The sequence below is a fragment of the Solanum verrucosum genome, unplaced genomic scaffold (assembly GCF_900185275.1).
Source record: "Solanum verrucosum unplaced genomic scaffold, falcon-dt-bn FXZP01000239.1, whole genome shotgun sequence".
Lineage (NCBI taxonomy): Eukaryota > Viridiplantae > Streptophyta > Magnoliopsida > Solanales > Solanaceae > Solanum > Solanum verrucosum.
The window spans coordinates 538,381-561,252 of NW_026020009.1; the positions used below are offsets into that span (position 1 = coordinate 538,381).

General features: G+C 30.9%; 1 protein-coding gene across 1 annotated transcript; it reads right to left on the reverse strand.

The window, feature by feature from the left end:
- Nucleotides 1-14,714: 14,714 nt before the first annotated feature.
- On the reverse strand, nucleotides 14,715-20,780 carry LOC125819803 (disease resistance protein RGA2-like). The gene is made up of 6 exons (XM_049499244.1): nucleotides 20,507-20,780; nucleotides 18,445-20,026; nucleotides 17,762-18,085; nucleotides 17,185-17,673; nucleotides 16,427-16,500; nucleotides 14,715-14,971 (listed from the first exon to the last, which is right to left on the reverse strand). Exons 1-6 carry the CDS (start codon nucleotides 20,778-20,780, stop codon nucleotides 14,715-14,717), a joined length of 3,000 nt encoding a protein of 999 aa, XP_049355201.1.
- Between the last annotated feature and the right edge of the window lie 2,092 nt (nucleotides 20,781-22,872).

Consider the following 22,872-nt stretch of genomic DNA (forward strand, 5'->3'; position numbering starts at 1 on the left):
AAGAGGATAGTTTGAGCAATTATCTCAAACCAGAGAAAGAGTAATGTTTTTATACATTTGAGCGAGGGTATATATATTATTGGGAGTAGTATTGAACACTGATATGGGGGAGAGTTCAGACAACTCACAGCCCCATAAACCATGTATTGCCAACATAGGTACATGATCATACTTTTTAGATAAATCCTTAGTACCTTTGGTCAGAGCTTAATGAATCCACTTAGTTGAGGTGTTCTATATCCGGACACGATATAGGATTCTGACAGCGTGGACAAGACGTTGTATCATCACTTAGCTCATAATGATAATTGCCGGTTAGAGAATCTCCCAATAGAGTTAAAGTGTATTTTTATATATCATTTATTATGTTAAAGTTCATAGATGAGAAAATATTTTGTAAAGTTAAATGGTTTTATTACTTTAATTGTTTATATTGAGTTGATTTTATGTTGAGATAAATGTATGTTTTAAGCGTATTATCGCTTGAATCAGTCTTCCGCCAAGTAGTCAGTCATGCCAAAGGTTCGCTTGGGGATCAGAAATAATTTTTGTGTGTCAGTCACATTCAGGGTATAGGCTCGGGGCGTGACATAAAATGAATTGAATTCTTTTACTAATTAATTTTTTATTTATTTTTTCTAAAAAATACTTTTTTATTTATTCAAATTCTTAATATTAGCCCATCCCAAAATATTTAAGTCTAAATATATTTAAAATAAAAATAAAATTCTTCATGTTATCAAACTTTTTAGAAAATGTCTTTCATCCCCTATTTTAACATCATTGTGATAATTATATGTTTTTTTAATAATTACTCATATTCATTTTCTTCGTCCGAAAACTCAGGAATTCATTACTCGATTCCGACAAAATTCACAATAGTCCGGCAATATGGATTTTTGTCCTTTTTCCTTTATTATATCAAATATAATTGATTGGCTCCTCTCCATTTTTTCCAAGTTCATGCTTGAATGTGAGACACATGACATATGTAAGAATTAATGGCTAAGATTTGATTGATTAAAATAAAATACTAATTATAATTTAGATATATATATATATATATATATATATATATATATATATACACACACACACACTAGATAATGGTGCGTGTGCTATGCACGGGCCCAATAATATAAATGGTGTGTTTTGGGGCTAATGACGGAGTTTTTGAAGCGATTGTTTGCGTGGATAAAGGAATACGTTTTTTTATCACAAACCTGTACTTTCTTTGACACTATTAAAATGGACTCAATATATGTTATTTTTGTTGTCTCAATTTATGTGACACAAATAAAATTTGGAGAGTCATCCAAATTTTCATATTTTTTTTAAAAATGTTTTAAGTTATTAATTATTGAGATTTATAATATTTTTATGTAACTTTCAAATAACCTACATTACTGGTGACTTTGTCCTAATTTATGTGATATAGATAAAATTACAAAATTAACCCTTTTAAAATGTCTTTTAGATATTTTAAATTATTAATTATTATTATTTATAATACTTTTTTGATAATTTTAAAATGATATGTGTTATTTTTTCTGTCCCAATATATGTGAGCCCGATAGAATTCTAAGAGTGAACCTATTTTATTATATAGCTTTTAAATATTTTAATTTGGTAATTATTCTAATTTTTAATGCTTTTTAAGTTATTTGTAAATGATATATGTTGCTTCCTTTGTCCCATTTTATATAGTATAAATAAAATTCCCAAAACCAACTCAATTTTTCATATATTTTTTTAAATATTTTAAATTATTAATTATTGCGATTTATAATATTAAAAAAAATTAAATAGAAAGTGTATAAAACTTGTATCAGCCTAAAAAATGACCACGATAATTCGAAGCCTACAGAAAGCAATAAGGTTGTACGTAATTTTAAATACTTAATATATATTACTCTGTTTGTCTCAATGTATGTAGCATAGATAAAATTTCAAGAGTCAATCAAATGTTGTTAATTGTTAAGATTTACAATACATTTTACGTAGTTTTCAATAATTTCACATTAAATAATACATATTACTACTTTTGTCTCATTTTATGTGACATTGATAAATTAATTTGAAGAATCAGTCAATTTCTTTTTTTGTGTTTTTTTAATAAATATTTTAAGTTGTCAATTATCACGATTTATTATATTTTATACATAATTTATAACGATAGATTAATTTCAAGAATCAATCGAATTTTTTTATATGTTTTTATTTTTGAAATATTTTATGTTGTCAATTATCATGATTTATAGTATTTTTACGATAGATTCACTTCAAGAATCAGTGGAATTTTTTTTTATTTTTTTCAAAACATATTTTATGTTGTCAATTATCATGATTTATAGTATTTATACGCAATTTTTAAATATAAAAACACAAAAAAAAAGACAAATAAATTAAAATGGACCGAATATATGTTATTTTTGTTGTCTCAATTTATGTGACACAAATAAAATTTGGAGAGTCATCAAAATTTTCATATTTTTTTAAAAAATGTTTTAAGATATTAATTATTGTGATTAATGGTGTTAAATTGTCCAATAATATAAATTTTAAAGGTACAACCATAAAAGAAGAATGTACAACACTATGTAAGCACATGTAACACTTGTCATGTGCTAAGTAGTAGATATTCCCACTTATTATATATAGTAATATCATCTAAATTATAATTAGTATCTTATTTTAATCAATATATTTCATAAAAATAGTAAGGCCACAATCATAGAAATATATTATATTGTCCACAAATATATTATAATTGTTTTTAAAATCTTTTTTCATATTTTTTTCCTACTAATATTATCTCGGGAAAAGGACAAATATACTTCCGAACTATCGTAAATGATATGTCAATACCATCCCTTATATTTCTAGATTGTATATACCCTTACCGTCATTCTTTTGGGTCGTGTATATCCTTGAAGCTAACGGATGGACACATGGCTTCATCTAAACGATATTTACCTAATTTTATTTATATATACATATATATATATATATATATATATATATATATATATATATATATATACACACACACACACACACACACAATCATTTAGATTAGATGATTTATTTTGTCGGATATACAATATTTTTGTAAGAGACTCGTTATCTTATCCTGGAGGGCTATTTCGGTGTCACGTATCAAATGACATGACATACCAAGTTAAATAAGAATGTCAATAGAATTGTGCCACATATCAAAATGACATAATATGTTCAGTCAAATCAAAGTCCAAACTTGTTACATGTACATTACAGTCCCAATTGAATATTGTCATGTTGACTTAAATAAATTTGACCAAAAGGGGGAGAAATTTTTTTTAAGATTCACAAAATATTATTTTTCTTAAATTGTTGACTAAATATGCCATAAATAAGACACAAAGGGAAAAAGCTATTTTCATCAAACACCTTCACAAATTACTTTCAAGTGGCTTATCGATCATTAAGCCAAATATTAAGATATGACTTTCAAAGTATTGGTTTTTCTCCTCATCTTTATGATGATTGGGTTTTTGTAAGTCTTTTACCTTGCTTTAATTTTTTAGTACTTGAATATCATACACTTCTTCACAATTTTTTCTAAGTTCATTTTGCAACCTTGTTCTTGGATATGATACTATTATATGTTGATATATAATATGATGTTCATATATTGTTGATATTGTTATAATGTGCATATACTTACTCTTAGTAAATGGTTAGTTCTCTACCCTCTTAGTAACAACAATAGATTAACCTGTAAATGCCTAGGGAAGTTGAAAGTCCGCCATGGTCAGGGAACCGAATAACTGTGTATCCCGGGGTTTGGTTAAAGAAGAAGTTGCTAAGGACATAGGTTATGGAAAAGAGATGAACAGAGTAAGAGATGAACAGAATAAAAAAAAAAGTAATTTTGGGAGAAATTACATAGATTTAGTAACAATAAACTACCATACTAGATAAGGGAACCGGAGGAGGGAGTACTGAGTAGGATTTTACATCATAATTTACAAAACGCATAAACGTCCTCATCTTAATTCAACCTTTCAACCTTATTCTATGTCATGACCCGAGCCTACACCCTGGACGTGGCCGGCAATCGAAGACCATTGTTGGTCCTCAAGCGAACCCTTATCCTGGCTGACTACAAGCGGAAAACTGATTCAAGCATACAATGCTTAAAAATTGAAATAAAAGTTCATAAAACCTAAATTCAAACTTTAACTCAAATGAAAACTCTGAATAATAAAATATATTCAACTCACCCCAAATTTGGCAACTTAAGTCTTTGAAATACTTAATAAAATAAATAAATAATACAGACTTCTCAACTATACTGACTATCTATGAAGCCTCTAACTGATAAAGATGGAAGTCGGGACAAGACCCACGACATCCTGACTAAACTGAAAGGTAAATAAAATCCTCCGGAAGCAAGGAGGCTCACCATAGCTAACTCGAACTCTCGGATGTATCAATGAAACTCATGTTGATGATTCTGAATACCTGTGTCTGCATCATGAGAAGATGCAGGCCAAATGACTCAGTACGTGGAATGTACGAGCATGTAAGGGGAATTCTAAAGCATAACATAAGCTTGAAACTTGATAAAAAGAAAACATACTTACCTCTTATCAAACTTACTCAACTCAAGGAATACTCAAGGATATTCAAAACTACTCAAACTTACTCAACTCAGAAGTACTTGAGGATAAGATACTCAACTCAGAGATTAGATACTCAACTCAAAGATATGATATTCGACTCTGGGTACTCAACTCAATATAAATCAACAATACACATGCAATATATGGTAAACTTTATAAAACAGTAAAAACAACTTAGTTCGTTAAAGAAAATGCAATAACAAACTCAACTTTACTTATATAATAAAGTAATATAGTTTCTGTGGGAGATTCTCTAACCGACAACCACCACTATGAGCCTAAGTGGTGATACAACGTCTTGCCCATGCTGCCAAAACTGTCATATACTTTGCCGTCATATAGAACACTTTAACTTAGTGGATCCACTAGTCTATGTTAAAAGCATCTTAAGGAATCATCTAAAAAATATGATCCTTTACTACCCATGATAGCTACATGGTTTATGGAGACTTGAGTTAATATGAACTCGCATCCCCATATCGGTGCTCAATACTACTCCCAAAATATACTTAGCTCATATGTTTGTAAAAAAAAAATTCTTTCTTTGAATTGAGATAATTACTCAAAGCTTAAAAGTTCTCTTGGAATCGATGTTCCCTTTTCTTGCTCAAATGTGAAAACATTTATAAACTCTTTGGGAATACTTAGTTCCCTTATAACTTTTTGAGAAATGGACTCAACTTTTTACTCTTTGCTTAACTTGAAACTTTTAGTCTTAAAACATAGTTAAAACATTTGTAAAAGACTTTTAAAATGAGGTTCATGCCGAATTATGGACGTGAATGACTCGATGCAAGGTTTTCAATAACCATAAATAGAACTCAAATACTTGGAACTCAAGAACTTCAATAATACTACTCACTTCAAGAATGCTCAACTCAGAGGGTTCATGCGGAATTTATGAGCATGAACTACTAAACTCAAGGACTCAGAGATTCTTTTCATCTCAAGACTGTTCCACTTATATTGTTCATGCGGAATTATGGGCATGAACAACTCAACTCATGAACTTCATGGGTAATAGGTAATAGTCTCATGATTAGGAATGTAATCTCAAATGGGTTAGAAACTCAATACTTAAGACTTAGGACCTGAATACATTACTCCTCTTATAGATACTCAACTTATGGAGTTCATGCGGAATTAATGGGCATGAACGACTTGACTCGAAGGTCTACAAACTACATGGAACTCATGTATACGACACTTCTCATTCTATTACTTACTACCTCAAGACTTAGTTCAAATCGATGGTTGATCTCAAAGAATTCACAATTGAACTCAAAGGCTTACTTGAACTTTACTCTTAACTCTCTCTTGAATGTAAATTATGAATTCAAGAATTTTGGTTCATGATATGAAGGATCTCATGATGACAAAGTAGATTCATGAATACATTCTCCTCATCCTCATACTCACTTGCTCGAGTCTTGAAACAAGTTACTAGTAATTGTAGAAGACTCCTCAAAAAGACTCTAAGGGATCTTATAAAAAAGGTTTGAAACAACTCTCAAACTTGACTCTAAACTCTACCTTGAATTTGATTTATGAATTCAAGGTTATGATCATGTTATGAATGATTTTAGGTGTTTAGAAGTAGCTTAGAGTAGTTAGAATAAAAAAGGAGTGAAGGTGCACTTTAAACGAACTCAAACGGGGAAACCGATGACAAACTGGGTGGGGCAGGCGATCCTGGCGCTATGGGTGGCGCAGGACGCCAGCCCCTAAAATTCAGAGGTGGGTTTGGGGCGCTATGGCAGGCGCATCGCGCCAGGCCCCCAACCCAGAAAATCCAACAAGTTTATTTTCTCGTTTTCTCACCCTATTTCGCCTAGAATTGAATGATTTCTTCCCCAATCACTTAGAATTGATTACTTAACACAAGTACACTCTAATCTACTCATTACATCTGTTGTGCCGTAATTTTCCTATCTTTAGAAAAATCACTTTTTTGAAATGTTTAAGTATAAAACAATTTGAGAAATACTTAGAAAGAGTCGCCACTTAATTTTTTAAAGAAATTAAGAAAATTTATAATTTTCAAAGATTTAAACAGAAAAAATCATTTGAAAATACCAAAGAGGGTTCGGGGTTCAATTTACACTTCGAGAAGGGTTTAAGCATTCGAAGTGTCCGCTAAGATGCGGTTGACCTGCGACTTGACTAAAATATATTTTTTGACTATTTTTAGGAAAATGGTTTAACATAAAAAAAAATATGATAATACAATATTCAGTTATCTCTGAAGAATAGTTAAATAACGAACATTTTATTTCATTTTTTACTTTTTTAGAGAATGAGATCCAAAATGAAACATTTGAATTAAATTACAAGTGATTAGAATATTAATATAAAACTAGATTAATTAGGATTTATTTTATTCACTTTGAAATAATAATTTAAACCAATTTAATAAGTTAAGGCATAAAAATCAATTTTTAATTAATTGACTAACCTTTTTGAGAAAACGACTAAGTATGTATATATATATATATTTTTATTATTATTATTATTATTATTATTAATCAATTGAAAAGGTTCTCACTAACATATTTTAAAGTTTATTAGAGAAAAAAAAATACTTTAACTTAGAACAATTGAAATGAGTGAAAAAAGTGATTTAAAGGAAGAAGAAAGAACATATCTAAAAAAAAAAAAGGGAAATGATTTAACATGAAAATATATAATATTTTACGATATTCGATTAACTTTTGATAAAAATAGTTAAATAAAAAATAATTTTTAATTTTTTAGAAAATAGGATCTTAATTGAAACAACTTGGTCAATTAGGAATTTAACAAAATTAGATTAGTTAAAATTTGTTTACGTCATTTTTTTTTTAGAAATAATAATTCGAACCCACTTGGTAGATAAACCAAGAAATTATCTTAATCTAATTAAAGATAAGTGAAAGTTTTGACTTAAAAAAAAATATTTGAATAAGTATAAGAGTTAATAAGAATGAATTATTTTTAAAGAATATGGTTCATCTTTTGGGGAATTTAATTAAATTAAATCGCAATAAAAAAAATTAGATAAATGAATAATCACACAATTAGATAAGTTAGGTGAATTTGGGCCTCTCTTGGGCCTAAATTCGCTGCCACTTTGGGATTTAACCCAATTTCCGTTTTTGTATATTCTTGTATACGGGTCGGATTTTGACCAATTTTCTTGTATATTGAACCGTATACCAAACGTATACAATCCATTTCTTCCCATGCGACCTGTATTTCCGATTTTAGTCACGTATTTGTTGCACTGATAGGTATATCAGTGTATACATGATGTATTTCAGCCTGTTTTCAGCCTTTGAGACCTGTAATGCAACTCCTCTTTCGATTGTTTCAACTTCCGAATTTCAAACAGGGATGAAGGCCGACTCAAAATGCAACACGGATGTGGACAACAAAGTCCAAGAGACTCGGTTGACAGATTTCCCAGGAGAAAACAAAACAAAGCAAAAAATAAGGACTGTTAGCAAATTTATTTTAAGAAAGTAACAGGCCTTATTGATAAGAAATCCATGAAACATATTTAAAAAGAGGCAAGAAAATATCATCTTGTAATCAAACAACTGGGAATAGTAATACATGCCATTTAAAAGAAAAGTATATTTAACATTAAAGCACAACACAACTCTTGTGACTTATTTTAAATATTGAAACATTAGCAAAACTATATTCCCACATCTTCAAAACTTAACGAGAAAACAATCCCATGATTGTCGACTTGAAGGCAGTCCATGAAAAAATGCATTAAGAGATAGAGACTTAGCAAGTGCTTCCCTTAAACAGTGAAAAGCAACAAAGAGGGTTCATCTAAGTTTAAAACATGCAAGATTAGTATAGCTACACTAATTATAAAATTTAAAGACAACCAAATTCATTTACTAAAAGAACTACAGCTAAACTGATAATCATTCTTACCACAAGAGCTACTACCTTAACATACCCAAATAGTCGAACATCACAATATAATCGACTACCACATATTTAACCAAATCAAGATTAATTTCAAAACATAAGCAGGTTGATACAACTTATAAGAAACTTGGACCATATGATGAACTAAAAAAAAGGACAATCCAAAGAGAAAATAGGTAGTAAATTGAAAAGAAAACAATAGATCGAAGTAAGCCTAGAATCTGGAAAGCAACGGAACTTCACATCTTTTAAAAGCTCAACTACAAATAACAAGATTTTTCAACTAAAATTTAGACCGAATGGAGACATGAACTTGATTTGAACATGACATGCTAATTAGTAGAACATTCATAGAGTTCGATCATGGGGACAAATAAGCTGTGACATATCAACAACAATAGGCGGCTTTATCATGAATCTTGAGGCTACAATTTCCAACATAATATCCAAATAGAAAGCTTTAGGAAATACACTTCATACACAAATAGACTAAACACACAAACTTGGACTAAAAAAAAACGCCTATTATTCAACATTAACGAGAAAAATAACAAGTAAGACAAACAGAGGCACTTGGAAGGGATAAAATCGACAGAAAATCCACAAGGGGAGATTGAAAACTTCACCCTATCCCTAAACATAATGTTAACTAACGAATGAATTAAGATCAAAGGGAAATTTACCTTTTCCCGGTGCAACGACTGGCACGATGAGCTGAAACGAGCGATATCAACACCACAAATGAGATTTCGATAAACTCCAACAAAATTCCGATGAATTTCAGTAAGCGGCGAACGAAAATTAATAGAGACCTATACTTTTATATTCAGTCCGTAATCCCCTCCTTCATAATGAAGGCAGTGAGGGTTTATATATAGGGGAATTTGGGGTCGATTTAGAGGAGAAATCAGGTGTAATATTGAATTTAAAATCCGACCATCGTATGCCTTTTTCGAGGCAACAGTGGGAGGGATGGGAAGTTTTGAAAAAGGAAAAAAAAATGGCCATGGTGATGATAATTGCAGACGCCTGTTGCTTTCCGGATTTGCTGGGATTTGATCGTTGCTTGCTAGTCGTTTGGAAGGAGGAAGACGCAGGGGTTAGGTCTCTGTTGGCTACTGTTGTCTCTGTTGGCTACTGTTTGCTGTATTAGTACTGATGTATGTATTGTTGTATGCTGAAAAATAAGATGGATTGGGCTGAGAGTTGGAAAACAAAGAGGGAGTGGGTTTGGGAGTTGGTGGGCTGTACACTTGGGTATTGATTGAAGTGGGCTGCTGGAAAGTTTGTCAAGTAGACCCAAAATTGGTCTCAAATGGGTTTAGGTGGGGAAATAAATGGTTAAAATTGAAAAAAAAATGGCTAGGTTTTGAATTGAGGATTTGGCCATATAGATTGCAATTAAGTTCGATTGGATTTAAGAATTTAGTTACATCGAGCTTAATTGGTGATTCGACTAAAAAGCTAAATAAGACGAATTAATATAAATTAATTAATGAGCTTCTTAATCTTAACGAAAACAAAATAATTAACTTAATTATAAACTAATTAATTCAATTACAAAACTAATTAACTCGAAATTACAACTATAACTTAAAGTAAAATAAAATATTTAAATAAAATGTAAAATCCTCTGTGATGATTTTCAAATATTTATAAAATAGCGTGATTGCAAGAATATACATATTTATTATTAAAAATGATAAAATTACTTTAAAAATAACTTGAAAGTATTTTGAATTTCATAAAACTCATTAATTCAAAATTATAACCATCCCTAATATTTAAAATATAAAATCCCCCCCCCCCCCCCTTTTTTTTTTAAGACGATTTTCGAATAATAATAAAATATACTAATTGTATACATATTTATGTAAAACATATATATCATCTAAAAATTATGAGAAGTGACAAAACTATTTAAAAATCTCGCAAACTATATTATTATTATTATTATTATTATTATTTATTCATTTATTTATTTATTATTATTATTATTTTATTTTTTTTGGAAATTCTATAAAACTAATTATTTTAAATCGTTTGAAATTGGAGAAGCTCGAAATGATTAATTTATATTGTGGAGGGTCAAAATTGGGTGTCAACGACATCCCTTAAAACACTCACTTTGATCTCAAGAAATCATCCAAAACCCAACACGACAAGATTTAGAATGAACTTCAAGAACACCTATCAAGAACTCAAATCTTTCAACTTCAAGATTGAAATTTGCGCTGAAAATAACATGTTTGGCGTGTGGGTGAACAAACCCAACACTATGGAAGCTTACATACCTCTTAGGGATCAAACCCATGGCGAAAATCCGCTACAACACGCAAGAATCTCGACGAACGCTTGATCCTCTCCTCTTTTCTCTTCTTCTCTCTTCTTCTTTTCTCTTCTTGAACTCTCAACTAAAACCCTAGGCGTAAACTAGGATTATAAAACTGAACCTAATCAGATTATACCCCTAAAATATTACTAAAAACGAATTAAATCTGATTGGATAAGGAAAAGACCAAAATACCCCTCTAAAACCCGGTTTTGACTTTCCTTAACTGGACAGCCTAACTTCAAAAGGTCATATCTCACTCATCTGACCTCGAAACTTAGCAAACTCGGCGGCATTGGAAAGATAATTCAAAGGTATTTCCTACGGTATCTGGTATCACACCTAACTCATCTTGAGCTGGAAGTTATGGTTGTTTGAAGTCAACCCAAAACTCATACTTAGCTTAACTTGCAAAATTTCAGATTTTGCTATTACCAATTTAATTCTTTTTCGAACTCAAGGTGCTACATCTAGCGACCTTAACACTTAAGAAATTTTTAATTCCTTGGTAAAATCTCACTCACTACAAAGAACGGTTCGAGTCTTAGTTCGAAAATTTTCTGGGGTGTTACATTCTACTTTTTAATTTAAACGACCTTTTAAACCACCTTATATATATATATATATATATATATATATATAAATTATGAAATTTTATTTAATTGGTATTTCACAAAAAGTTGAAGCAAAGGATACTCCCGTTTGTTGTTGTGACAAAGATCCCAATATTTGTAAATCTCTTTGTGGCTTTATCGATGTCTATTTCTGCAGCGGTGTTTATTGTGAATGCGAGAATAGTAAACCACCTGCACAAACTAATGGAACTACAAATTGAAGAGTTCAAATTTCTTGGGACAAAAATAGAAATGAAATTCAGTTCTGGTTTCTATGTAACTTACAACAAGGCATTAGCCAAATAAAAACGCATTCTCAATATATGTTATTCCTTCTATCTTTAAATTAAGTGAATTTTATTACGTTTTCCCTTTATGGAATCCTTAGTGTCAAGTGATTACGATAAAGTATTAATAGTTAAATTTAAATTCTTAAAGTAAATAAAATATTTATATTTAATAAAAGAATTGTGTAAAATAAAACGAAGAAAGTAATAAAATTCTCCACCAAATAAACAAAATTTCCAACGAAAAAGAATTTATTGAAAGCAAATCAATTAGGAGCTTTTTTCAAAACAGCCACGTGGATATCAATGAAAAAGCAACAAAATATGGAGTTGCAATCTAAAAAATAAAAATAATCGGGAGAAATTTAATTGAAATTATTTATTTCAGCTCATATAAATAAGACCAAATAGAATATTTGACAATTTAAATTGAACATGACAAAAATATATAGTACTTATAACTTTATAATGTGTGTTATAATATATTATATATTATAAAAGAGAATCTTAGGCCCGCCTACATGGCGCCACCACAAATCAGAATTCCTTTTTAATTTATTTATTCACAAAATTAGTCTTACCTTTCATGAAAAATTGTGACTTTTATGAAAAATTGCGATTTTAATGAAGAGTTGTGACTTTTATGAAAAGTTGTGACTTTAGTGAAGAGTTGCGACTTTTATAAAAAGTTATGACTTCTATGAAAGGTTGTGACCTTTTCGAAGGGTTGCAACTTTTCAAAATAGTTGTAACCTTTCTGATAAGGCACAATAAACATTTGTTCACACTACCGTTTGTTGTTTATAAATAGAGGGATTTCCTTTCATTTTAACACAACGAAAATTCTAAACCTCCTCCTCTTTTCTTCACAATTAAATATTTGTATATTTTGCTCATGTTGAGTGGCTCACTGACACTATTGCTTATGTTACAGATCCTGATATGTATTTTTACAATCATTAATTTATAATTTATGCTTATGATAAGATGCAATAATTTTCATTTTCCTTTACATTATTAATGTTTGTTACTACGTAATCTTGTATGTAAGATGATATAGTGTTTTAGTTTTAATACCTGATAGGTTTTAAGTATTATTTTATAAATTCTGTGATATTAAATTCTCAATTTTACTAGTATTATTAGAAGAGTGAATGAGAAGCTGAGGGTCCGTGGTCAATTGATTGATTTGTTCTTCTGCTTCAATTTTCTCTAGGGAAAAGGATAAAAAATGTTTTTAAATTATGCAAAAGGAATAAAAATGCCCTTCGTTTGTAGTTTGGTTCAAAAATATTCTGTCGTCAATATTTTGATCCAAAAATGTCCTTATCATTATTTAATGGGTATATTATGTATTTATTTTTTAACACATTCTTTTTTCTAATAATATTTTTCTAAATAAGGAAATATTTATCTTACTTCAATTCAGAAAAAAATAAAAAATAAAAAATGAAAAATGAAAAATATTTCTTATTTTTTATCGGTATATAAATACAAATTAATGATGGATATATTATGATATTTTATATATGCCATATATTATATGTCGAAAGGGTATATAGAATTATTCTATTTTAATTGATAAAATGAGATTAAGAAGAAGAAAATTATTTCCTACATTTTTATTTGTTAAATGATTTTAAAAGAAAGAAAACAAGAACATAGTTCTTTAATAATATTTTAATTAGGAAGAAGATGTGTTTAAAAAGGAAAAATAATTTTATTCAAAATGACATTTTTACCCATTTAGTAACTATAACGGCATTTATGGACCAAAGTATTGACTGTAAGGACATTTTTGAACCAAAGTATTAACGGTAAGGACATTTTTGGATCAAACTACTAGTTTAAGGGCATTTTTGTTCTTTTCACATAGTTTAAGAGCATTTTTTATCCTTTTTCCTTTTCTCTATTTATATTTAGTATTTTCTATATTTCAATTTACTTGTCTTATTTTTCCTTTTAGTATGTTCTGTATTTAAAAATTACGAAAAAATAGTGCAATATATCAATATAATTAACAAGTTAAAATATTTAAATTTTTTTTATCTTAATTACTTTTATTTTTAATATTTATATATTTTAAAATTATAAAAAATATATACATTATAAATCATAACAATTAATGACCTGAGATATTAATAAAAAACATATTAAGAATGTGAGAATAATAAGTGAAAAGGAAACATAACTTATCCAATATCCAAGAAACTACCTATACATTTATAAGAATGAAAAACATGTTTTCCAAAGATTATCTAACATGAAATAATTGAACACTTAGCAAACATATCCTGAGAGGACTGGAGATCTCCAGGTTGTTGTCAACATTAAAAGATTGCTGCCTAAGCTGACCTCTTTCCAATTGATGCATATAATGAAACTTTCGAGTTTGTTTGGATTGGTTTATTTTAAGTGTTTTTAAGTTAAAATAATTTTAAGGGAAAAGATACAAGTACCTCCTATACTATTATGACTGAAACTTCAGAGACACATTTTAACTAAACTAAGGTTCAATTACCCCGAGCCCATTTTTTTTGTAATTTTGTACATCTTTTTTGCTTACGTGGCATCCAAAAATTTCCCACGCGTCTCAATTGCATGGAGTCATGGAGTGTGCCACGTAAGCCAAAAGGTGTACAAAATGACAAAAAAAATGTGTTCAGGGGTAATAGGACCTTAATTTAATTAAAGTGTGTCTCTGAAATTTTAGTTATACTCTAAGGAGATACTTGTGTCTTATCCCTAATTTTAAAGTACACTGTTGAAGTGTTTGGGTAGATTGAGAAAGTTTTTATAAACACTTGATTTTAAGATGCGACTCAGATACGGAAAGAGAAACAGAGACTTACGCAAGTCCTGAATTATGCTTCCACCTACTTTAACTTTAGGAATATGAGAAATGTTGGACCACTGGGCCACTCCGATTGTTGCAACTTTCTTCTAACTTTGGGCGGCCTTCAATTCTCAGGCTCTGTAATTTAGTGAGGCGTCGCATGTCATCTCTGGAGGGCAAATGCTCTAGTTTTTCACAGTTTCGTAAACTTAACTCTTGCAAAGAAACAAGGTTGCCGAGCCCATCCGACAGAGCTTCTAACAATGGACAATCATAGATCTCCACATACCATAATTTGGGCATGGCATCTGAAAAGTCCACATGTTGCAGCCGTTTGCACCTCAGTAGATGAAATATTTCAAGAGAAGTAAGTTTGTCAAGTCTATGAGGAAAAACCTCGATTTTTTTTTTAAAATCGTATTTAATATTTTTCTTATGAAAAACCTATATCTATTATTGCTAAAATAAATGAGGCCCTTCAAATTTTTGGAAGCCTAAAGTAGTTGCCTTTTTCCTAAAGGGGCAGAGCATCACCTGACAATGGTGCACACGTCTTCTTGAAATCCTAAATTCGCCTCTGGATATAGTATAAGATAAGTACTGTAAAACGAATTTGGTTAGAGCCATTGCATAAACTTTCTATACAATTGAGCAATAAATTAATTATAATGTAAAGTGAATTTGGTTATAGCTACACAGCGGCTCCTTGTTCACATTTTTCAATACATTCTTTTTGTTCATCTCTTTTGAATTCCAAAAAGAAGCTCAACGATGTTATATGAAAAGGTGATGAGGATTTCTCGAACCATATATATTATAACACCAGCGGACTGCAGTTGGTATTGGAGAAAGTTAATGCATGAATGTCATCAAAATGATACATACTGCCTCAACTCCGAATGGTAAGTACTCCTTTTTCCAGTAGTTATAAATGCTTTAATAGTACGCTCACCAAAGTTGATGACATCTCACCTAGTGAGGAGTTGTGTTTCAGTACCAAGACACAGCACATGAATTTGCAACAAGCAGTTGATTTATCATGAAATACTTAAAATATGCAGGCTGGGAATTGGAATTACAGACGTAATAGGGCACTCTTTGCTGTAAGATTCAAGACATATCAGTCTTTTGAAATTTTCTTTTTGTTAAAGTCCTTCAATCGCAAAAGTTTTAATGAACGGAGAAAGTATCATGTGAAGTGAAAGTAACGAGAAGTGTGACTATTAAGAAACTTACTAGACCTCTACCATATATCAGACTTGGAATTGTTCCTTGAGAGTTTTCAATTTACTAAGATTTAGAACTTACTTTAAAATCTCAAATAATATACAATCAGAGTCTCCAAAAACACCACTGATGGATACAAATTGAATAGAAGTCAAATTTCAGTCAGTTTTTTCCTCTCTACATTTCACCTCCTCTTATGCAAGAGAAACTGTAATATACCTGATATGAAGAGCTAATGTTATGCCAATAGAAGACTTGTTTATACTTGAAGAGAATGAGTAGTTATGCTATTCAAGAACCATACCACTTAACAACTTCCATTATACTCTGTAATGAAGAGTACTACATTCGAGGATTAAGTGATAAACTCTTTATTGAAGGATACTCGTGCAAAACAAACAAAACGTTTGAATAATTTGAGATATATTGGCAACGGACTAACTTTACATAGGTACGTGAGCAATAAAAAAAAAACAAGGAATGTAGGAGATTAACAATATGTTGGTTCAAATAAGCAAAATAGAGAATCGTTGAACCTAATGGACAGATACGCCTCAAACAGGTCAACCCGTTGAAGTCCTTCTCAAAGGAGACTGATACAATAGCATCCCTGTTTAACAGTACAACAATTTCATGAGAATAATACATTGTGCTTGAGCATATTTCTACCCAAGTTTAACACTTTGCTGGTACGGGAGTAATAAAGGTGCACATATATTGTGGTTTAGCTGCAACTCATGAACAAAACAAATGTGGTGGTGGAACATAAAATTGTGTCATGAGAAAAGAGTAGTGCAAAAAAACACATTCATCTAACAAGTCTAAATGAAAATTTACCTAAGGTAATTGTCTGCCGCTCATGGATTTTGACTTGGTTTACCACAACTACGTTCTAGCATGACCTTGGAACTAGTAATCTATAAGGGAAAAAAAATTCATGAATAAATCATATCTTAAAAGTAATATAGAAGAACAACAACAATTTGATTCAAGTGGACTAGCAGAAAGCTGAAAGCATAGATAAGATGCAATTGACTAATAATTTTGCATTTTATTATATCAAAATAATTGCAGGAAATAGTATTAAATTACATACAGAACTTCTTTTCTAGTACTTGTTGAAAATAATAAATAAAAATTTGGAAAGAGAAATAGAGACTTATGCAAGTCCTGAATTATGCTTCCACCTACTTTAACTTTTGGAATTTGGGAAATGTTGGACCATTGGGAGTTTGGGCCTCTCCGATTGTTGCAACTCTCTTCTAACTTTGGGCAGCCTTTAATTTTCAGGTACCATAATTTAGTGAGGTGTCGAATGGCATCTCTAGATGGCAAATGCTCTAGTTTTTCGCAGTTACATAAACTCAACTCTTCCAAAAAAACAAGGTTGCCAAGCGCATCTGACACAACTTCTAAAAATGGACAATCACGGATCTCCACATACCGTAATTTGAGAATGACATCTGAGAAGTCCAGATGTTGTAGCCGTTTGCAGCTCTCTAGACGTAATGCTTCAAGAGCAGTAAGGTTCTCAAGTCTATGAGGAAGATCCTCGATTCCGAAATCACATATATGGATATGTGTTAGGGAAGAGATCTGCATAAGCTGATGGGGCAGAGAATCCCAACGCGTACGTCCGTACACATCCAATCTACGAAGGGACGATAGCTGCTGAATGCCATTAAAAATCAATTGGAATTCCTCAAAATCCACCATCTCTGAGAAAGGACCAATATGCAATATCCTTAACCTGGTGAGACGATGAAGGCCCCCTGCGGGTACACTAATGAATTTGGGACAATCTGATAAATCCAAACATAAAAGTGAAGGCATTTCCCACACGTGTAAAGGCAAGGAGAGTAAGTTGTTACAGCACATGAACACCAAAGATTCCAGAGACCGACAATGCTCTAGCATTCCTCAATCCATAACAATAATATAACTCAAGACTTTGGAGGGAAGTCAAATAATTCTCTCCACTGGGAACAGGGAAAGCACTGAAATTGGGGCACAAGTGTATTTGTAAGCTCTTAAGAGAATGGAGATTGCACAAGCTTTGTGGCAATTCACGAAAGTCTCTGCAGGCTGAGACCGTTAGGTTTTGAAGAGAAACGTTGTTGCGTAGCATCTCATCAGGAAAACAAGTGAGCTCATTCCCAGCATGGACACTAAGATCTACGAGAGATGTCAAGTTGCTGCACAAGTTCAACAATGGCATTTTACAGCGGTTCACCATTTAAGGAGCAAATGACATAAATGGTCCCTAAACTATCCTAGTAGGTTTAAAATAGTCCCTTAACTATACAGTTGACGGATATGGTCCTTTAACTATCCACCCTTTTGTCAAGTTTGGTTTCCATCCACTTTTTAAAAAAACTGTTAGTTAACACTGTTAAGTCAATTGATTTAGGAGCATATCCAATTGATCATAAGCAAAATAACCACACGAAAAGCATAAAGTTGTAAATGCCCATGGCCATGTATGTTCAACAAGTTGTGAATGTTCAAACATCTGATTTACATTTACCCCATTTGAAATCATCGACTCATTGACCAAAATGAAGCACTGAAGCAGATGTAGTGGATGAATGCAGAAGAGATACACAAGTGTTGACAAATAGGGGATCGCGGTTTCGCAACAATTTGGGGATGCTCATATATCTTATCTATTTGATCCGTTGGTGACTCACATCCAAAGTATCGAACTTGAGAAAGTTTTTCTCCATTGTCGCCCTTCGGATCAAATAGTCTAGATTTTAAGATATCTCCAGCCAAATCATGCACAAGATCGTGCATCTTACAGTGTGTTATATTGTTGTGTTCATCTAACACAACATCTTGTAGCAAGGAATTCTGCAACAAGATTTGAAAAAACCTGTGCCCAACGTCTTCCATCACAGGGATCTCTTGACTTGGACGAAGAAACCCTTCTGCCATCCAGAGTTGGATTAGTTGGTCCTTTTCAAACATATAATCTTTTGGAAACATTGCAAAATAAGCAAAGCATTTTTTCAGATGTGGAGATGGTAGATAATCATAGCTGAGTTTTAGGATTTTCTTTATGCTATTGTCTCCATTATCATCATCACCTGCAACAAGGAGGTTGCCATCAAGAATTGCTTGCCATTCATGTTTTTCTTTGTTGTGTAAGAGCCCTCCCAACGCACTTGCAGCCAACGGTAGACCTTGGCACATTTTAGCAATCTTGTTGCCCATGCTCGCTAATTCCTCTGGAACCCTGCCATCAACAAATGCTTTTTGTTTGAAAATAGACCAACAATGATCTTCTGTTAACTTCCCCAAGATATGAAGATCTGTTGCTACTGTGGATGCCACCCGCTTCATACGAGTAGTCACAAGAATGCAGTTTCCTCTGGATGTATTTATTCCTCTCAAGGTGTCCACGAACTCATGCCACGATGTAGAGTCAACACACCACAAATCATCCAGGACTAGCAAATATTTTTTTCCTCCCAATTCATCTTGTAGCTTCTTGACTATTATATCTCTCCTTTCAACCTCAATTTTCCTCTCTATCAACGATTCGAGGATTTGTTCAAGAAAGCTCTTCGTTTCAGACATTTCAGGTATACACAACCAAATTCTCTTTTTAAAGATTTCATTGATGTGTTCATCATTGTAAATCCTCTTAGCCACAGTTGTTTTCCCTAAACCTCCCATACCTACTATGGGAATGGTGGACAGAACAACATCCTCCTCTCTCATGTTCAAAATCTTCTCCTTTATCTCAGAAACATCCAAATCTCTACCAACAACATCTGAAGCAACTACTAAGGAATCTGTTTCTCGAATTGGTAGTATTTTCCGAGAAGGTACCATGAGTGATTGTAGACCGAGGTCTTTGGCTACCTTATTGATAGCCGTCAACTCTTTATTTATGTTGTTGATATTTTGAGACATTTTTCTCTTAAAAGCAGAATGAGAAAAGAAACCACTGACCTTTTTCAATGGGCTCCTCACCACTTTTGTTTTGAGAGATTCATATCTGAATCGATCAAACACATTTTCAGCATCTTCAGCAACTCTCTCAAGCCTGTTGAGCCATTGTTCGATAGACTGTTGTTTCTCAACTTGTGGTGTTTTAACATCATGAATGAAAGCTTGGATTAAGGATACTGTTAAATTAGGTCTTAGGCCTAACTCACACCCCAAAAGCTAGCTCAAAGGGAGGAGGATTGCCCAAACCTTATAAGGAGTCCACCCATCTCATTAACCACCGATGTGAGACTTTTGTCATTCTTTAACACCCCACCTCACGCCCAGTGCTTAGTATCTGGTGCGTGGGCAATTTTGATTTTGGGGGTCCCAACATCGGGTGAGACGGGCCCTGCTCTGATACCATGTTAGATTTCATACTTAGCTTGTAAGCTCAAGCTACATTAATGGCGGAAGCATTTTGAGAGAAGATAGAAGAGAGAAATTTATTTCATACTGAACTAAAACTATGAAGACACATACAAGTATTTATAGTGTGATTAACTGATCATCACAGCTGGACACTTTAGCATTATAGTTAGTTACTAGTCTAACCAACTTTCTACTTCCACTAACTACAGCTAACAACTAATTAACATAGAAGTGTCAGCTTAACTAACTAGCTTCAATAGATACATTTTGTGTCAACATTTCGAGATCTTTGTTGAAATCCCTTGAGCTGTTGACCTCCTCGATAGTGAGAGAAATCAACTTTTCAAGCAAAACTTGAACAGTAGCACCAATTACAGCATCGGCCATAGTTGTGTTTGCTTCCTCTTCCTCTGCAATCTGCACCAAAGTCTTCTTCCTGAGCTGTTTGCAACAAAGTCTTCTCAAAGTAAGTCTTCGTTTGGTAGTTGTTTGTAGAGTACTCAAAGGAAGACAATAATTCATATACAATCATTCAAACAGTAATAAAAAAAAAAATACATGTGGATGAAACCAAGTTTGAGTTTCTTTTTCCTTTTATATTAATTTATTTAAGTAGTTTTTTGTTTTATTTGTACAAGTAGTTCTATTTTACATTTTTACTAGAGAACTTATCTGCGTTTCGCGCGTATGAATTTTTGATATTAAATTTCTTCTTAAATCTTTTAAATTTTAATCAATTATATTATTAGTAAAGTTTCTATGATTTTTTAGCACTTAAAAATTCAGAGCCTTTCCATAAAAGTTGTATAATATTCTAATCAATTATATTATTAGTACATTTTCTATGATTTTTCAGCACTTGAAAATTCAGAGCCTCTCTATAAAACTTGTATAATGTATAATCTATATAAGTGAAATGATATTTTTATATTTGTTAAAAGAATGTAAAGAAAGGATAGAAGTTCAAGAAAAATCAAATTCTTTCTTCAAGTATATGTATTACTAAATTTTAAAACATGAATATTTATTTTTAATCTTTTAACTTAATCTCCTCAAATACTTTCCGACATAATTACTCATTATCTTTTGAAAATTGTCCAATCATATTCCCTTTTCATCTTCTAACTTCACAATAATAAAGATAAATAACCAAAATATATTTTCAAAGTCTCAACATAAAATATAAGAAAAGCTATTACAGAAATCACGCATAAAAACATGTTATAAAATATGAAGAAGTATAAACATTATTACCCATTAATTATCCCATTTAATTTGAGAATATGCAAGTAATTAATATAGTCAGGAATAGGAAAAACAAATCATTAGTACGGTGTTACTATTAAAATCAGTAAAACATTATAATTTTTTTTTTTTAATATTAGAATCGTAATACAGAATTTTAAAAACGGCTCTTACACATATAAATGATTAAAAATAATCATATTTATGATGGGGAATGCAACTCTAGGTGCAATCCATTTATAAAATGAACTTTTGATGTTTGATAAAGAGAATTCATGAAAGAATTAAAATAATAAATAATTGTATTATTTTTATGTTCTTAATTATTAAAATATTTTTTAAAATGAAATTAATATACAATTTTTTGAGCTTTTATTGATATCCATTTTCACAAGCCATAGCCATCATTCAATAGCCTTCATCTTCTTTCAAGTCAATCCAAAGCATCAAACATAATAAGCATTGAAAACGTGAATACTTAAAATACATCGATATAGATAGATTGTAAAGAAATTAAATAATAAAGAGAGAAGATATTAAAAAAATGTTGTCATTTTACGATTAGAAGAAGGTAAAAAAAGAGATATAAATAAAAATAAATTTATTAAAATTGAAAATTAGAGAGGTGTGAGTTATAGATAGTTACTCTTTGTTAATTGGCATATGAAGAGTTTTTGTTGTAATTGTTCCTCTATTAATAAAATATTTATTTACAAAAAATTAATCAATTTACTTTTACAATAAAATAATTGATTTAAATAAGAAAAATAGGAAAAAAAAATATATGAATGGAGGCCATAGAGAGGTGTCACATCACCTTCTCTATGTTTCTCCTTTATATATATATATATATATATATATATATATATATATATACTAGACATCGGAGCCCGTGCTAGCGCGGGCCCAATATGTATCATTTTTTGTTTCAATTTATGTGACAAAGACAAAATTAAAGAGTTAATCAAACTTTAATATTAATTTAAAATAGTTTAAATTTTTAATTATTGTTAGCTATGGTAAAAATTTTTTTATGTCTTTTAACATTCTAAATTGCTAATTATTGTTGTATGATTTGTAATATCTTTTACGCAATTTTGAAATAATAAAGGTTATTTCTTCTTTCTCAATTTATGTGGTACTAATAAAATTTCGAGATTCAATCAATTTTTTTGTCTTTAAAATATTCTATTGTTAATTACTGTAAATCTTGTACTTTCTAAGTAATTTTCAAATAATATATATTATTTCATTTGTCCAATTTATGTGTCACCGATAAAATTTGAAGAGTTAATCAGATCTTTTACATATTTATATATCTTTCGAATATTTAAGTAAATAATTATTGTGATTTATAATATTTTATACA

Bases quoted from the DNA above. Each gene is read 5' to 3' on its own strand.
- LOC125819803 (XM_049499244.1), bottom strand. From the start codon at position 20,780: ATGAATTATTGTCTTCCTTTGAGTACTCTACAAACAACTACCAAACGA. The intron at 17,674-17,761 runs GTAACAACTTAC...CAAATTCATTAG, and splicing joins ATCTTTGGTGTTCATGTGCT to TGTACCCGCAGGGGGCCTTC. The intron at 14,972-16,426 runs GTTCAACGATTC...TGGACTTTTCAG, and splicing joins GAGGCGTATCTGTCCATTAG to ATGCCATGCCCAAATTATGG.